This window comes from Sinohyriopsis cumingii, chromosome 2 (genome assembly GCF_028554795.1).
Source record: "Sinohyriopsis cumingii isolate HCF-2022 chromosome 2, ASM2855479v2, whole genome shotgun sequence".
NCBI lineage: Eukaryota > Metazoa > Mollusca > Bivalvia > Unionida > Unionidae > Sinohyriopsis > Sinohyriopsis cumingii.
Window position 1 is genome coordinate 106208146 of NC_142962.1, and position 16324 is coordinate 106224469.

The window sequence follows — 16324 nt, forward strand, 5'->3', positions numbered from 1 at the left end:
TGGGGTTTTTTTTATATTCATTGAGAAATTGATCTGATTCTTCATCTCCATGACAACAGTCATAATATTTCATATTTTGGGCCAAGTTCAGATTTTGTGCTCAGAGAGTACTGACAAAAGGGCTTGATATAAAAGTTTGCTGACAAAAGTCACAGTACATTTCCATTGCTTGTGAGATTGCACATAAGTATCATCCTCCATCTTAGTGAAAATGCTTGATCTCCATCCCCCCCCCCCCCCCAGTAATGCACTGTGCTGATGTGACGCTACCAGCCAATCTTTGCAGCTCAGGGAGAAGTTTTGGAAACTAGCCATTATATTAATGTCATCAGTGTTCTACATATGACATAACTAGCCAGTCTAGAAACAGATTTTACTAATTACCAGCCTACAGTATTGGCAGCTCATGTAGAGTACCAGAGCAGATTGGAAGTTCGATGATGGTGGAGGTCACAGGGTCAAACTCTGACCGAGTCATACCAAAGATTTATAAAAATGGTACTAACAGCTGCCTCATTAGGCTGTCGGCATTATTAGGTTAGTGTTAGGACTGGTCTCCCTGCTGTCATGATAATGTGACTGGGTGGGACATGATGCTGCATGTCTGTGGCATGATGCCCCAGTGCTAGGCATCACTTTAAACTGCCACACTGCAGACATCATAGCGATGTGACTGAAATGTTTTTAAACCTCAGTTAAAAAATCCAGATCACTCACACACAGAATCTGATGGGACAGTGTTTACTCAAGTATAGTGGGTTATATGTTGTTGTCACAGCAATGGTTGTGATGATGTCAGCATTATCATGATTTTGCTTTGTCCTTTTAGCATGTCAGATATGTGTGATAATACATCAGCACACAGATCAGGTGGCTTCTGTAGAACAATTGCTGTTTCATTAAATGGATGATGCAGTAAATTTTGTGATCTGGTTTTTTGTGTCCATAACAATGCATATTTTTTGAGAAATCAAATATAATATGGTACAAAAAAGACATGATTTTAATTTGTTTCCGGAACAAAATATTTCAGCTGCTGGAGTCCCAGATGAAGATGAAGGAACAACAGGTGAAGGAACTTGATGACCAGGCCGTACATCTCCGCAGAATTGAACCAGAGAAGGAAAAGATTATTGAAACCAGGAAGGCTGTTGTCACAGAAAGGTATCGGATCACCTTAAATCACAGTTTTTACAAGGATGGAATTTTGCAAATTTGAGTGTTTTTCCCATAAATGCAAAATCTGTTTAAAGACTTTAATATTTTTTATGGAGACTTATGATGTGCAATATGATCTATTTAGTCCATATATAAAAAAATAGTGACATTTTTGGTCACAAATATGTAAGTTGCATTTTTTTTAAAAATTGTGAACGTTAAATGAAGGTAGATTATCGTCATATACCGTAGGAAAGGTTTGACCTAGACTTGTGATAATAATCACAGAAATGTAAGTGATCATATGTAGTGGGGAAGTGCAGTGTGAAACTAATCAGGAATTGGACTCGGAAACAGTTAATCCTAATTTTTGGGATCATTCATTGAGAAATTACTCTATTTTCAAGTCACATTCAGGATTTATTCCAGTGCTGCACACTTTCACTCTGTAGTCCAAAATTCTGAGTGTTGTAAACTGAAATAATTTCACCTGCATGAACAATGGTTTGCCATTAAAAATGATGGACAAGCTTGCAGTGGCAAAATAAAAACAAGAACAATTATCAAAATGTTTGATTCTAGGAAGGTGGAACTATTACTTTTATCTTTGATGTGACTTAAAACATCAGATGCAGATTGTGCTGAAATATTTTATTTTTTTTCACTAAATAATATTTTACAATAAGAAATATTTGAATAATCAACATGAAATAAACAAAATGTTTCTGTCCCAGGTTTATGAAGATTCAGGAACCTTTGATGAAAAAACGAGAACAGTTGGAGAAAGTGAAGAGAATTCATCAGTTTGTTCGAGATGTGGAGGATGAAAAACTTTGGATTGATGAGAAGATGCCAATAGCAACATCTACCAACTACGGAAACAGCTTGCTTAGCGTCAAAACACAGGAAGCTAAGTTGCATGTAAATCATCAGACCAGTTTAGTCTTTCTTCCCTTCAGACAGTTTTCTACTTTGTATAAATAAATAAATGAGTTTCTTTATTATTTGATGTTTATTTTAGAGAATTTTGATTTGTAGGTCAACCTGGTTGCAAGGCCATGTGGGTTTATGGTATGGGGAGCTTATATGGTCATTTTTTTAGGGTCCGTAACAAGTGAGATCTTCGTATAATAATAACAAAATCTTGCATCAGGTTGACTGAGCTTGTAACCTCTCTAGATCTAGAGATAAAACTTCGTAAATATCAAGCTCTTGAATGACTTTGATTAGAAGCATATTAATTATCTCTTTTATTTTAAAAAGAATTTTTATCATTATTATAAAATGGGTAAAATCAACATGATTTTACATTTGGGAGATAATTTACATAATTTGTGTTCTTTTTCAAATGGTCAACTGTTCAGTTATGTTAGCCAGATTAGCAGTATTAGGTAGACTGGGTCTCTTGTTCTGTGCACATTTTCATGATTCTTCCTGCTAAATGTTGATTATGGTACAGCAAAGGATTTTTGTCATCTCACTGACACATTTGACATCAAGAAGCCTGATAGTCATCGTAGAAATTTTCTTTATTTACAAGAGACAGAATGTTTAAACAGATGAATCTTTTTGCATCATGATAACATCTTCCTTTTTACAGAGACAGAAAGTTTTAACATTTAAATACTTGTTCTTTTCTTTTATTCATTAGTGACACCGCATTGTACCTCATCTGAAATATGATAACTATACTGTTGAAAAGATTGATTTTTTTTTGTGAAATTGTAACGCAGGGATTAAAACCTTCTAGAGATGTAAAATAATTATTGTACACTATTCAGAAATATTACTGAGGAGTAAGGATTTTCTTTTCTTCAGTCACTTGAAACAGAGATAGACAACCATGAGCCACGGATTATTGGGCTGGTTCAGGTTGGTCAGGAACTTATTGATGAAGGTCACCCCCAGTCCGAGGAATTCAATGTACTTATTATGGACCTACAGCAACGTTGGCAAGAGTTGAAAGACGCTGTTGGTACACGCAAAGACAGGCTTCATCTGTCTGATACAGCACAGCAGGTATTTATAGTGCCTTACAGTATCATATGCAGGGAGTATTTAGCGTTTCCCATTTCCACCTGTTGATTCAAATATTCCATATGCTATGATTTTGTTTATTTCAGTTTGATAACTTATTAAGGGCATAATGGATTGAAAATTAATTATTGGACTTAATATGATGAAGACCTTGATCAACCTTCCTTTTTTGAACATTTGATTGAATTTTGGCCAATTTGACTGGAATTTGCCCACACTACAAAATTCTTTTCAGCATTACTTTTTAATAAAATCAAATTTTGAATTAGTTTTAATCTCAAGAATTGAGTAGTTGGATTTTCATCTTTTTTCGTCAAAATTTTGCTCAAGTTTTCTGTTGAATGTACAAGTTTGCACTATTATCTTTGAGCAGAGTTTATTTTTATTTATTGGCAGTGGTATATGTGTCCTTGGGACACATTTCTTGTTGTTGTTTTTTTCTTATGCAAGTCATTAGGACAGTTACCAGGAATGTAGATCTTGAAAATGTCTATAAGTTGTTGAAAATATATTGTTGAAAGAGCCTTCAGGGTAAAAGAGGCAAGTTACAAATAGCATTTGTATCTTCTACAGAGGTTGTTTGGATTTATGCCTTTTACGTAGATTCTGGAAGAAGACAAAATAGGAAAGAGTTGCCATATTTCTCAAAAGAAGCTGAGCATTCTGTAATTTCCTCATTTCTTTGTCTTGCTCAGTATTTCTTCGATGCTAGCGAAGCAGAGGCCTGGATGAGTGAACAAGAGCTGTACATGATGGGTGAAGAGCGAGCCAAGGATGAGATTGGAGCTCAGAACATGATGAAAAAACACCAGATTCTTGAGAATGCCGTGGAAGATTATGCTGAAGTGGTGCGATCTCTTGGAGAGAGGAGCAGAACTCTGATAGAGTCAGAACACCCTGACAAGTAAATCAGGATTTGTTTATACAGTAACACTTTTTGCTAGCAGATGCTGTTGGAACCAACAATTTTGTCCATTTTATAGCAGTGGCCAGTATGCAATGTTGGTTTTTTATTAGAAAGATCTTTTTGGATTGGACTATGTGACCAGTCAGCAGGGGAGGTTATGCTACAGATGGGCTGGTTTATAGAAGTTTCATTGTGTCTGTGTGGACAGTTTGGGATTATCTTGATTTGTCAGAAGTTTTAGATATTATCTTGCAGATATCAAGCCAACACTTATATTCATGAGAAAGACCACTGACATGTTTTATTTTTTTTGAAGTTTATTGCAAATTATATTGTGGTGCTATTAAAGCATACAAGCATGAATTAAAAACATTTTTTTGGCAATCAAAATCCATTTGAGTTCAACCACTGAATCTGTCCAGCCTTATAACAGTTATATTTAGTTAACCAGGCCATAAGCTATAAAACCAATCATAAGATATAGTTTGTATTGCTGATAATCCTGACAAACTTTATGATCTTACTGAAGTTAGAAACAAAATAGGACTTTTAAGGGAGGTAAATCAGAGGCAAATGATTAGATGTGATACTAGTTATCTCCCATTGATCCACAATCATTAATACTTGAAACCTGAACAGCAAATACTTTTAAAAGGTAATAATAATTCTGCCTGTTATTTTCAAATGTTAATGTAAATTCACTTGTGACATAAATGCAAGAAATTTTTTAAATGTGTCGCCAATGCAGTATATTTAATTCAGAAAAAATGTCCATGTTCTGTATGATCTATTGCAAAGTAGTATAACTTAAATCTTTATGTATGATGTGGTGTTCAACAGAATCTTTGTTAAATGTTTCTCATTTTCCCCACAGTGATCAGATTGCAGTTCGTCAGTCACAGGTTGACAAGTTGTATGCTGGATTGAAGGATCTGTCACAGGAGCGTCGCAGCAAGTTGGAGGAAGTTCTGAAGCTTTATACTCTTAGTCATGAGATAGACGATCTCATGCAATGGATTGCAGAGAGGGAAATTTTGGCTGGCTCACATGAACTAGGCCAGGACTATGAACATGTCACAGTAAGTACAAATTGATGAATCTCTAGTAGGTCTAGCAGATTGCAGAAAGGGAGATCATTGGTGGCTCACACATTACTGCCCAAATTGATGGCTTGCAAAGTTCTTTCAGTTTTAGTCCACTATTTCATATTTGATGTCACAGTGTAGAGCTGGCTAATCGATTTACTAGCTATATGATTCATTTTGTTAAGAGTTTTATAGTTTGTCAGAGACAGTATGTGGGACATCTAGGTGGTTTTTTCAAAAACAATATTAACAAATCTGAATGTTTAGAAACATTCAGAATTAAAGCTTGTTTTATTCAGAAATTTTATACAGATAGTATTGTATATAATTGCTTATAGGTTGAGTAATACTGCAAAAAACAAATACCCTGATTTGCTGTAGTATAATGTTCCTGCTGATCAGTGTCTCTGTTGTTTTACTGTGCTGATCGCTCAAAAAACAAACTGCACAGACCCAGATCTGCCAGTGCATTTTGTAAAGGCAGATCTGGGTCTGTATGCTTTGCTTTTGAACTTGTTTTATGAGCGAGTGTATACAGTAAATATTATGTATTTGAAAAAAAAAAATGTTTATATCACTTTATCATAAGTTTCTCAATTGTTTCTGAAAATGTTATTGTTGTGTGTGAAAATCTGGTTTTACTTGTCGAAATGCTTTAGGGAATGCCATGCTCATTAATATTTTATGTTAATACTTTTTGCAGTTAATGAAGGAAAGCTTCCAGGAGTTTGCTAAGGATACACGGAATATTGGAACAGAGCGTGTAGCAACTGCCAATGATATTTGTGATCAATTGATAGCAGGTAATCACTCTGACAGTGCGACCATAGCAGAATGGAAGGACACACTGAATGAAAGATGGCAAGATTTGCTAGAACTGATAGACACAAGAACACAGATGTTACAAGCATCCTGGGAGAGACACAAGTTCTTCAGTGACTGCAAGGAGCTTCTAGAAAGAATCTATGTATGTTCATTTTGTTTCCTTACCTTCTTTAACAGGTAATTTGTCATAGATACAACTTTTACATTGATGACATTTTGAAAGTCATGCTTCATCATGGTGCTTTTCATGCATTGTGCTTTACCGAACCATTGAATTTAATTTTTGCCAAGCCCAGTTTAGTGGGAAGTGGGATGCAGTAGTCAATTTGCTGGTGACGAAGGTTTTAGCTTAGGTTTTTCATTAGCATATGTTTCCTAACCCCCTTTTAAATTCTCATCATATTTGGCATAAATCATAATGAAACTTTATTCTGTGACATGATTGCTTGGCCCTTCTATTCCTTGGATCAAGGTTACAGTCATAGAAAATGTTTGCTGCTAAGTTTATTTTGTCCAAATTCTTTCATTTACTTAAATTTCCTCATTCCTTGTATAGATTGTAATTATATATGGGATGAATTGTTATGAAGCTAAGACAACACATTCTTTGACATATTTTCTTCCACCTATGATTTTGGAGTCAAGGTTACAGTCATAGAAAGTTTGCATTAAGGTTCTGATTCAAACTTTTTCATTTCCTTACATTTTCCAGATCGCTTGATGAATTTTCTTCATACTTTTCTGATGCCTGTCTTGGCCACTTGAACCATCATTGTAGAGTAGCATTCTACATATATCATAAATTGTAGATAATGTGGTATTGCGCCACATTATATAGGACTTGTACACCTGACACAAAGTTACCTCCATGAGTGTTTTATTCCTTATCATTTTATCATTTTTATCATTATTACCATAATATGTTGTTTTATATACCATATACATAATTTCAGCATTTTTATATTTTATAATGTAGTACTTAATGTTCATGTTTATTTAGAAGCATTGATTTTAAACAAATTTGCAAATTTTTATATTTACCTTTTTAGAACCTTACATTTGATCAGTATTGTATTGCCACCACTGTGCTGGCATGCCATTAAACTCTGATACATGCATACATTCAATTTGGGGGGAAGGTTACAGTCACAGAAATTTTGTGTTAGGTTTTGGTTATAGTTTCTTCATTTACTTACATTTCTTAAACCCCATGATGAATTGTGTTTCATACTAGGGATAAATTGGTCAAATTGAGGCAATTCATTCTTTGACATGCTCAATGATTTCAAGGTCAATGTCATGCATTTTACAGCAGTACTTTGATCCTGGCCTTGACCTGTGGCCTTTTTGTTTTGTCAAAGCTTTAAAGTTGATTTTAATGAGTTTTAATGTTTTATTTGTAGGTAAAGAATGTATATCAATCCTGCCAACATTTAGATGTATTTGTAAATAATGTATTCATACATGACAGTAATATTTCAAATGTTAGTTATTGCCAGGTTGTCTTGCACATTTCTAATGGTTCAGTTCCTTAAGTAGAAATGAGCTTAGATTCAACGTTCTTCTGGATTCAGTATTAATATTTTATGTATTTTTAGTTTGTATTATTTGTTGGCTTTTCTTAATAATTATGTTATTTACATTTGTATTTTGTAAACAATACATAGCTAATATTTCTCTCTGTTAAATATTCGAATCGTTATCAATGGATGTAAACATGTTTATGTTAATCTGAGTCTTGGACATTGTAATTCCCACATGGAAAAACTTGGTGTGCCTGATGCTTGTGTTTTTTTTTTTTTTTTTTTTTTTTTTTTTATTTTTCTTTTGTTGTTTTTTTACTTAAGAAATTACCCATTCTTGCCATAACATCTTGGAGCAGAATCAATCTTATGGTTGTGTTAAGATTTTCATTTGGGTGGAATTATTTATTCAAATATTATTCACTGGAAATACAAAGTGCTCATCAATAATATTCTTGGAGAGAAACATTAACTTCACAGTATAGTGACATGACATTTTGGGACTTTATTGGTATGTACATCAAAAGAGTGTTAGTACATCTTCACACTCCAGGCTGTTGGCATATTACCACATTTGAGAATACAGGCACATCAACACATTCAATATTATAACTTGTTTGGAATACCACAGGAATTGAATTGGAATGTCATTATTCATTTAGACTTGTGACAGGACTTGTATGACTTAACGATTTAATTCACAATACTGTTAAGTTCTTTTTAAATTTTCACTTGGTATTGTGGGGAAATAAAATTATTGTTGAATCTAGAAAACTTACTGGTATTTTGCTCTTTTTTTTTTTTTTTTGTTACTTAGGTTATGGCCATATAGTTATAATAATATCTCCTTCTGTGAATCATAATTAGTTCTGAAAATATTAATAGACTGTTTTTCTTGCAGGAAAAACAAAACTATATTCCAGATGATCTTGGCAGAGACGCTCAGAGTGTTGCTGCCATGCAGAGAAAACATGCCAATTTTGAGCACGACTTGATTACGTTAGGAACACAGGTAGGTAGTATGAAACCAATGGTTGCTCACTTGTATGATGCTTTTGCCTGGAAATGCTGCATAAAAGGTAGAAATTAAAAAAACATTCTGAAAAATGAGGACACCTTACTGAAAACTGACCTGAAATTTGTCACATTCTCTTGAAGAATAAATGTGCATCATTCTAGCTTCTTTAATTGGATAATTTTACATACATTTTCAAAGTGATTAGTTTGTAACACATCAAAGTTAAGGTTGCTGCTTTCTGAACAAAGGTTGGATAAAGTAATACTGCCTTGTATATTACGTTTTTACATTTGTATGTCTGCATTCATGGCAGCTAAGCATAGAATAGTGTTTCATATCAATCTACATATGCAAATTGTTATATTGTAAAATTCATTATATGACTTTAATATTTTCTTCTTTGAACACTTTGCATTGAGTGTCATGGTTTTCACAGATCTGTTATAAATTTAATGTCTTATTTAACACAATTTTGAGATTTTTTTCATCACAAATGCAAGGACAAAACGCTTATCGATGCTGTTGTTTTGTGACAACCCTAAGAATCTTGTCACTTAAACAGTATACTTTTATGGAGCCCACTTTAACAGGACATGAGATATAACAATCAGACAGTTCATTCTCTTATGTGTTTATGTACCTGTTACCTTGGAATCAATATCTTAGTCGTAAAAAATTGCATCATGTTTTCGTTTGCTAATATTTCACCAACCATTGATAGATTCTTATCATACTTGGTATAACTCATTAGCAAGCTAAGATTATTCACTCGGCAACATGCCTGCCCTGAAAACTTTCAACTCGAGGTCAAGGTTTTGAAAATTGCTGTTAAGGTATTGGTTAGTTTTTATTTGTCTATATTTCTTAAACCCCTTGATAAGAGTTTCTTCATACTTAGAATGCATCATTATGAAGCTAAGACAATTTTTCATTGACATGGCACTTTTGCCTGTTTATCCATTGGGTGAATATTTCCTTTTGATTTTGGTTAAAGTTTTCTTATTTCCTTATATATCCAAAACCCCTTTGTTGGTTCTCTTCATACTTGAGATGAAACATTAGCTTATATTCTTCCTTGATTTGTGCACTTGTATCATTAGGATTAGTGTCATACAAAATCAAGGTTTGGTGTCATACAAAATTAATATTAAGGTTTGGTTGAAATTTTTCATTTGCTTTGCTTCTGTTTCCCAAACCCTTTAATGGATTCTTTTTGTAGTTCATTATGAACTTGGATGATTCTGTTTCTGGCATTTACTTTTCACCCCATTGATCGTGAGCTCAGGATCATAGTCCTAAAATTTTTGTTTAGGTTTGGTTAGTCTTTACATTTGCTTACATTTCCTAAAGCCTCGAATAGGTTCCTTTCACGCTCGGAAAGAATAATTATGAAGCTGAGACTTGATTTTGCAAAGTAAACATTTAGCCTTTTGACCTTGGAGTCAAGGTTACATGTTTTAGAGCAATGCTTTGTTTGTGGGATTGACATGAAGGATATGGGCACCTTATTTTCAACAGTAACCTTTGTGGATGTTATGGGATAAATGTTATTGAATTTTTTAAAGGTCCAAGCAGTACAGGAAGAATCAGCCAAGCTACAGGCTGGCTATGCAGGAGAAAAGGCAAGAGAAATTCAGAACCAGGAGGCTGAGGTGTTGGAGGCATGGAGGAACTTGCATCTGATGATTGGGACTCGACGAAATAAATTAGCTGACGCTAGTGACTTGTATAGATTCTTTAATTTAGTCCGAGACTTGTTACTGTGGATGGATGACATCGTCCGCCAGATGAACACGCAAGAAAAACCAAGGTACACCTAAATTTCCGTCTCTTTTGGAAAGAAAACTTGATTATGAAATGCTTCTAACTTGAAGATGAATAAATTGCTTGTGCATAAGTCAAATTAAGCTGCAAACTGCATTGACTCAGATCTGCTATTGTATAATGCAATATGTTAGGACTAATGAGTAGAACTAGGTCTATGTAGTTTATTGGGACTAATCAGTAAAATGAACAAGAAAAGACCAAAATCTGCTGGCATATGTGCCAGCAGGTCATGGTCCTTATTGCTTGCATTTGCACCCAGCTAATCTTGTCGTGTGAATATCAACAACTTGTTCTTCATTGCTTGTGAAAAGCATGGCGGCAAGGTACTCTTGGGTTCATTATGCAGTGTAGATTTGTGTATAGAATGCCGTCTATTGTGTAGTCAGGAGCAGCTGCAAACATTATAGACACTGGTCTGCCATTGTAGAATGTGCAAGCAGGTCAGGGTCTGTGTTGTTTGTTATACAGATTTAACCTAAATTCTGCATTGACCCCGATCTGCCAGCACATGCGATGATAGATCTGGGTGTATACGGTTTGCAGTTGGTTCTGACTTGTACATGAATATATATGATATTTGCTTTGGTATTCAGTATAGATCCTTTTCATGTTTGTTGTTGACATTAAACTTGTATTTTCCAGGGATGTTTCGGGTGTAGAACTGCTTATGAACAATCATCAGAGCCTGAAAGCAGAAATTGATGCTAGAGAAGAAAACTTCGCTATTTGTATCAATCTAGGCAAAGACTTGTTGGATCGTAAACATTACAGATCCGATGAGGTAGGTTCTTGTGTCCCACCCTGTAAAAACATTTCCTTTTTTAATTTATTTTGTCCATGTTTACATTTAAAAGGCAGTGTTGTATATAAAAATATTCCTTAATAATTTCAGACTTTTGTCTATTTGTTGAAAATGTCTATTGGATGATTAGTGTTTTGTTGGCATGATAGTTGTGATCTTAAATGTAACTGAAAGATGTCGAGCATAAATCTGATGATTTTAAGGCAGGACTTTGTAGATTTTAAGACTTTATTTGGAGAGACCTGTCGAGTCCAGAATGAAAAGGACAAAGGTCAAGGCAACAAGGATTCCAAGAAGAGTCAATTCTAAGTGAGATACCTAATTTGAGGTTCATTTGTAGCTTGCTTTTTTGGCAAGCTTGCATCTGAGGCAGTATCACTTAGCAATATGTGGCATAGTTCATGACCTAGTAGATAATGTATATCTAACCAATGAAAAACAGTTTTACATAGAAAAATATAGTAATACTATCAACCACAACTATTACGGTACACTTGTTTTTATTTTTAAATCAGGTGAGAGAGAAACTGATCCAGTTGACAAAACAGAGGCAGAATATGACTGATCAGTGGGAAGAAAGATGGACGCATCTGCAACTTAGTAAGTTGTTTTCATGTTTGGTTTTTTGTTGTTGTCAGCAATATTTAATCATCTAAAGTTGTGTAACTAATATGTCAATGTGTCATTGTTGGGAGGGAAAGCTCTGACAGTACAAAGTTTCATACTTATTGATCAAAAAGGGATCTACGGAATTGCTAATATGAGTTTCAGCATTATCTTTTAATTATAATCCAGATTAGATGGTGCAAAAAAAAAAAAGGACTCGTTTCTTCCATCTTCAGTATTTGAATTTGAATGATGACAAGCCCTGAAAGTTCTGGAAGTTGAATTGCTAAGCCTATTTTGTCCCCCACAGTACAATCGCTCCATAGAATGAGGCCATCCTTTCTGCAGTGACTTTATGAGGGTGGCCTGCCATTAGAGGGATGCAATAATTAAGATGTACTATTTTGGAAAATATGCCATCCATTTCAGATTTTGCAATATGTGAGAAAGCATGCCAGTAGCTTCTCGTGGGTCGGTGGTTCTTTCCGGGGTTTTCCCGGGTTCTTCCTCCACCATTAATACTGGCCGCCATATATGGCCTATCGTGTGCTGAAAAATGGCGTTAAACCCCACAACAACAACAACAACAACATCAGATTTTGCAGAATTGTGAAAATTCGACATTAAAAATTGTATTGGCAAAAAATGTTTTAAAAATTATATAGGTACAACAGTAATTCAACACCAGTATGATGGACTGGTAAATAGAATATAGTTTCTCAATGTAAAATACAGATTGTCCCTTACAAGAAACCAGTGAGTGATAGGTGAAAAATGGTGGCCATGATTAAGAGAGATGAAAGATGCAGATAACTTGTGAAAAAAGCTGATGTTGATGGTATAGTTCAGTGTATGTGATTTGGATTTTTATTGTAGCTTTAACAATTTTCCAGTCATATTGCTACGATGTCTGCACTGTGGCAGTTTATAGTCCTGTCTAGCACTGGGGCATCATGCTACAGATGTCCCACCCAGTCACATTGTGACACCAGGCCAACGAGTCCTAACACTAACCTCTTAATACTGAGCACCAAGTGAGGCAGCTGCTTGTACCATTTTTTTCAATCTTTGGTATGACTTGGTAGGGGTTCGAACCTATGACCTCCAGAATCTGAGGCAAATGTTTAATCCATTCTGATCAGGATAACTAAATTATGAAACTTTGATGCTAGAGTTCTGAAAAGCATGCTCATAGGTTGGCATCTCTCTTTTGAAGTAGGACAAAGATAGCTTTTCATGAGACAGTAGCGTCATTTGAGTGGACTGTATATGAAATGTCACTGGAGTATGATAGCATTTATTCTCAGTAACACTGTCGTCTAGTTTTCATTTTCAGATGCATTACTAAGAGATGGGTATCCCAGGTGAACAAGTGGTCTAAGTCTCTTACTTTTACAGATCACTGACATCTCACCTCTCTGTGACTGGATTTGATTCCTGGCCTCTCTCTGGCTGGATTTGAGTCCTGGCCTCTGGCAATATGGGTATGCAAGAAAGCTTGCCACGAGTCAGTAGCTTCCCATGAGTTGGTGGTTCTTCCTGGGGGGTTTCTTGGCACTTCTCCCACCAGTTATACTGGCTGCCATATATAGCTTATCGTGTGCTAAAAAATGGCCTTGAGCCCAAAACTGGAACAACAACTATAATAAGTAAATAAATAAATAAAATGGTATAAAATTCAGTGGATGAAAGAGCACATGACATATTAGTTGGGGCCTCGAGTGGCCGAGTGGTCTAAAGCGCTCACCGTTCCGGATCACTGCCATCTCACCTCTGTCTGCGTCGGTTCGAGTCCAAGGCTCAGCTAGTGTGGGTATGTGGGAAAGCCTGCCAGTAGCTTCTCGTGGGTCAGTGGTTCTTCCCTGGGTTTACCAAGGTTCTTCCTCCACCAGTTATACTGGCCGCCATGTATATCCTATCCTATGCTGAAGAAATGGCGTTAAACCCTAGAACAACAACAACAACATATTAGTTACCAGATGGAGTAGCATCCTTTTGTTATAATTGAATACTAACTAGTTGTCTTTTTCATCTACTTTTTAAAAAACTTTTTGGCAAGCAAATTAACGTGGACAAAGTTAGTTTTTCCTTTGAAAATATACTCACTTTATATGTTTTTGAATAGTCCATGACAGACAGCTCTCTGGAGCTGTATGAATCATGTGATAGTTTTCTACAAAGATATCTTAAATCATTTTTTTAAAAAAAAGGTAATTAAGATAAGAATTACAGAGGTCTATATTTTTGAAATTATCGTTTTTGGATGAAGAAATTCTAAACTAATAAGCAACCAGAATGTCCACTTGACATAAAATCCAAAATTTGCAATATTTGTTACAATCCATCTTAGTCTGGAGGTTGAGCAATAGCATGTACATTGATAACAAAAAATAAACAAGCTTTCTAATAGCAACAATTAACATCACCATATTTTATGCTCCGAATACTTTTTAATTTCAGTCTTGGAAGTTTATGTATGGTCTAGAGATGCTGCTGTGGCTGAGGCATGGTTGATTGCCCAAGAACCATACCTACAAAACCAAGATCTAGGGGTAAAACAACTTTTTTCATAATTTCTGATTATTTCTTTTAATGATGATGATGAAATTGTTCAAAGAGTATTGTTTGGGTTTTAGCAAGGAAAATGAAGGAGAAAGTAATTTGCTTTGATTGTATTCCCTTATTGACTTATTTTGGAAGTTTATTATAGTTCTAAAGACTTTGGATGTTCTATATTAGTATGTGATTTGGGGAAAGTCATGTGTATGCTAGTGTATGGGTTATATTGATGGGCTTGTTTTGTTCTTGTCCTTGGATTTTTTCTGTCATATTTTAAATTGTTATTCTCCATTTCTTCAGGACAATATAGATGCAGTTGAAAACTTGCTGAAGAAACATGAAGCTTTTGAAAAGTCAGCTGCAACACAAGAGGATAGATTTGCAGTTTTGGAAAAGTTAACAACAGTGAGTAAACTTTCAGTTGGCAAAACATCATCTGATTGACAAATTAGCCATAAATATTCACAACACAGATGTCAGAAGTTATTTGCAAAGATCATTCTAATGTTTTGAGTCCAACCTCGATATTGTTCCAAAACAAAAATGGTAATACTCTGATATCCATTATGACCACTGCAGACGCCATCTTAAAATTTTTATCACTGCTACTCTGAATGGATAATCATATCAGCGTGGGTGTTTCACTAAAAGACTTTATGATATCCAGTTGGCCCTAAATGAAAATAGTGTTGATCTGATGTCTAATGTGGCTGTTGTGGTGGCCATGTTGAAAATCTTATTATCACTGCTCCTTCTGAATGGATCGTGCTGAAAAATGGCGTTAAACCCCACAACAACAACAACCTTCTGAATGGATGGTAATTTCAGTATGGGTTTTTCACTAAAAGACTTTTTACGATGTCTAGTTGGTCCTCAGTGAAAATTATGCTGATCTGACATTCATTGTAGCCACGATTACTGGCATCTTGAACATCTTGTTATTGCTACTCCTCTTGAATAAGGGTATCAGCATGGGGTTTTCACAAAAAATATTGATGATCTAACATTCAGCATCACCACCATCACAGTTATCGTAAAAATCTTTACATGTGGTTTTCACAAGCAATATGGCAGCAGCTACAATGACAGTGTTAAAAATCCTGTCACAACTCCCACTGAATGAATGAACATTTTGACATTATTTTTAATTTTCACCAAAAGACTAATAACAATGTTAACTATGTCCTAAATGAAAATGGTGCCAGGATGACATCCAGTATGTGTGCCACAGCAGTTATTTTTGACATTATTGTCACTACTCACTCAGAATGGATCATCTTTATGAAGCTTTTTTTTCTTCTCCCCAAGACCTCAATGAAAATGGTGCCAGTCATACATCTAGTGTATCTCACACAAGTGTCTTTAAACTCTTGATATCATTACTAACCTGGGATAGATGATCATGGGGTTTTCACCAAAGACTTCTAATATCTTCTTTGTCCTCAATGAGAACTGTGCCTGGCTGACATTCAATATGCCAACCTCAGCAGCTAATTTTGAAGGTCGTGTTATTGCTGAAGAATAGCAAAGATGGTTTCAACACTCAGCAATTTTAAAAGAAAGAAATGGTCTGCTGGAAATTCTTTTCACCAAGTAGAACATAGGTCTTTTTGAGGAACTTGTTTGTTGAGCCATCTGTCAAAGCAAGTGAGACATATCTATCCCTTTTCAATGTTAGCATTGACATCAGCACTTGTATTCAAGTTTTGGTTATAGAGTTTCATGTCTGTCATGACATGAATACGCTGGTCTTATGAGATAAATTCAGGCAAAAATGTTTTATTATATTTTTATTTTCATCGTCTATAGTTTGAGATGAAGGAGCGCAAGAAATTAGAGTCTGGAAGGAGACTATCGGAAGAGGCATTAAAGGAGAAAGAGGAGCGCATTCAGAGACTCATACAAGAATTCTTACCACCAGAAGAACCGTAAGTACTAATCCAAATTTTGCTTTTACATAGTACAATCAGTCCCTGG

General features: G+C 35.1%; 2 protein-coding genes across 17 annotated transcripts in view; both read left to right on the forward strand.

Annotated features, from left to right (window-relative positions):
- Window positions 1-16324, forward strand: part of LOC149805564 (spectrin beta chain-like) — a 196609-nt gene that overhangs the window by 146049 nt on the left and 34236 nt on the right. For all 16 annotated transcript variants that reach the window (XM_089950191.1, XM_089950176.1, XM_089950181.1 and 13 more), the window contains 13 exons: window positions 1034-1164; window positions 1893-2079; window positions 2977-3177; window positions 3891-4099; window positions 4977-5181; window positions 5891-6154; window positions 8437-8547; window positions 10119-10363; window positions 11023-11161; window positions 11698-11782; window positions 14249-14340; window positions 14648-14752; window positions 16157-16275. In XM_089950191.1, the coding sequence (XP_089806317.1) occupies window positions 1034-1164; window positions 1893-2079; window positions 2977-3177; window positions 3891-4099; window positions 4977-5181; window positions 5891-6154; window positions 8437-8547; window positions 10119-10363; window positions 11023-11161; window positions 11698-11782; window positions 14249-14340; window positions 14648-14752; window positions 16157-16275 (2093 nt within the window). The remainder of the gene's footprint in view (window positions 1-1033; window positions 1165-1892; window positions 2080-2976; window positions 3178-3890; window positions 4100-4976; window positions 5182-5890; window positions 6155-8436; window positions 8548-10118; window positions 10364-11022; window positions 11162-11697; window positions 11783-14248; window positions 14341-14647; window positions 14753-16156; window positions 16276-16324) is intronic.
- The window catches only part of LOC149805565 (uncharacterized), a 460129-nt gene that overhangs the window by 43761 nt on the left and 400044 nt on the right, over window positions 1-16324 (forward strand). The gene's annotated exons all lie outside the window — the stretch shown is intronic.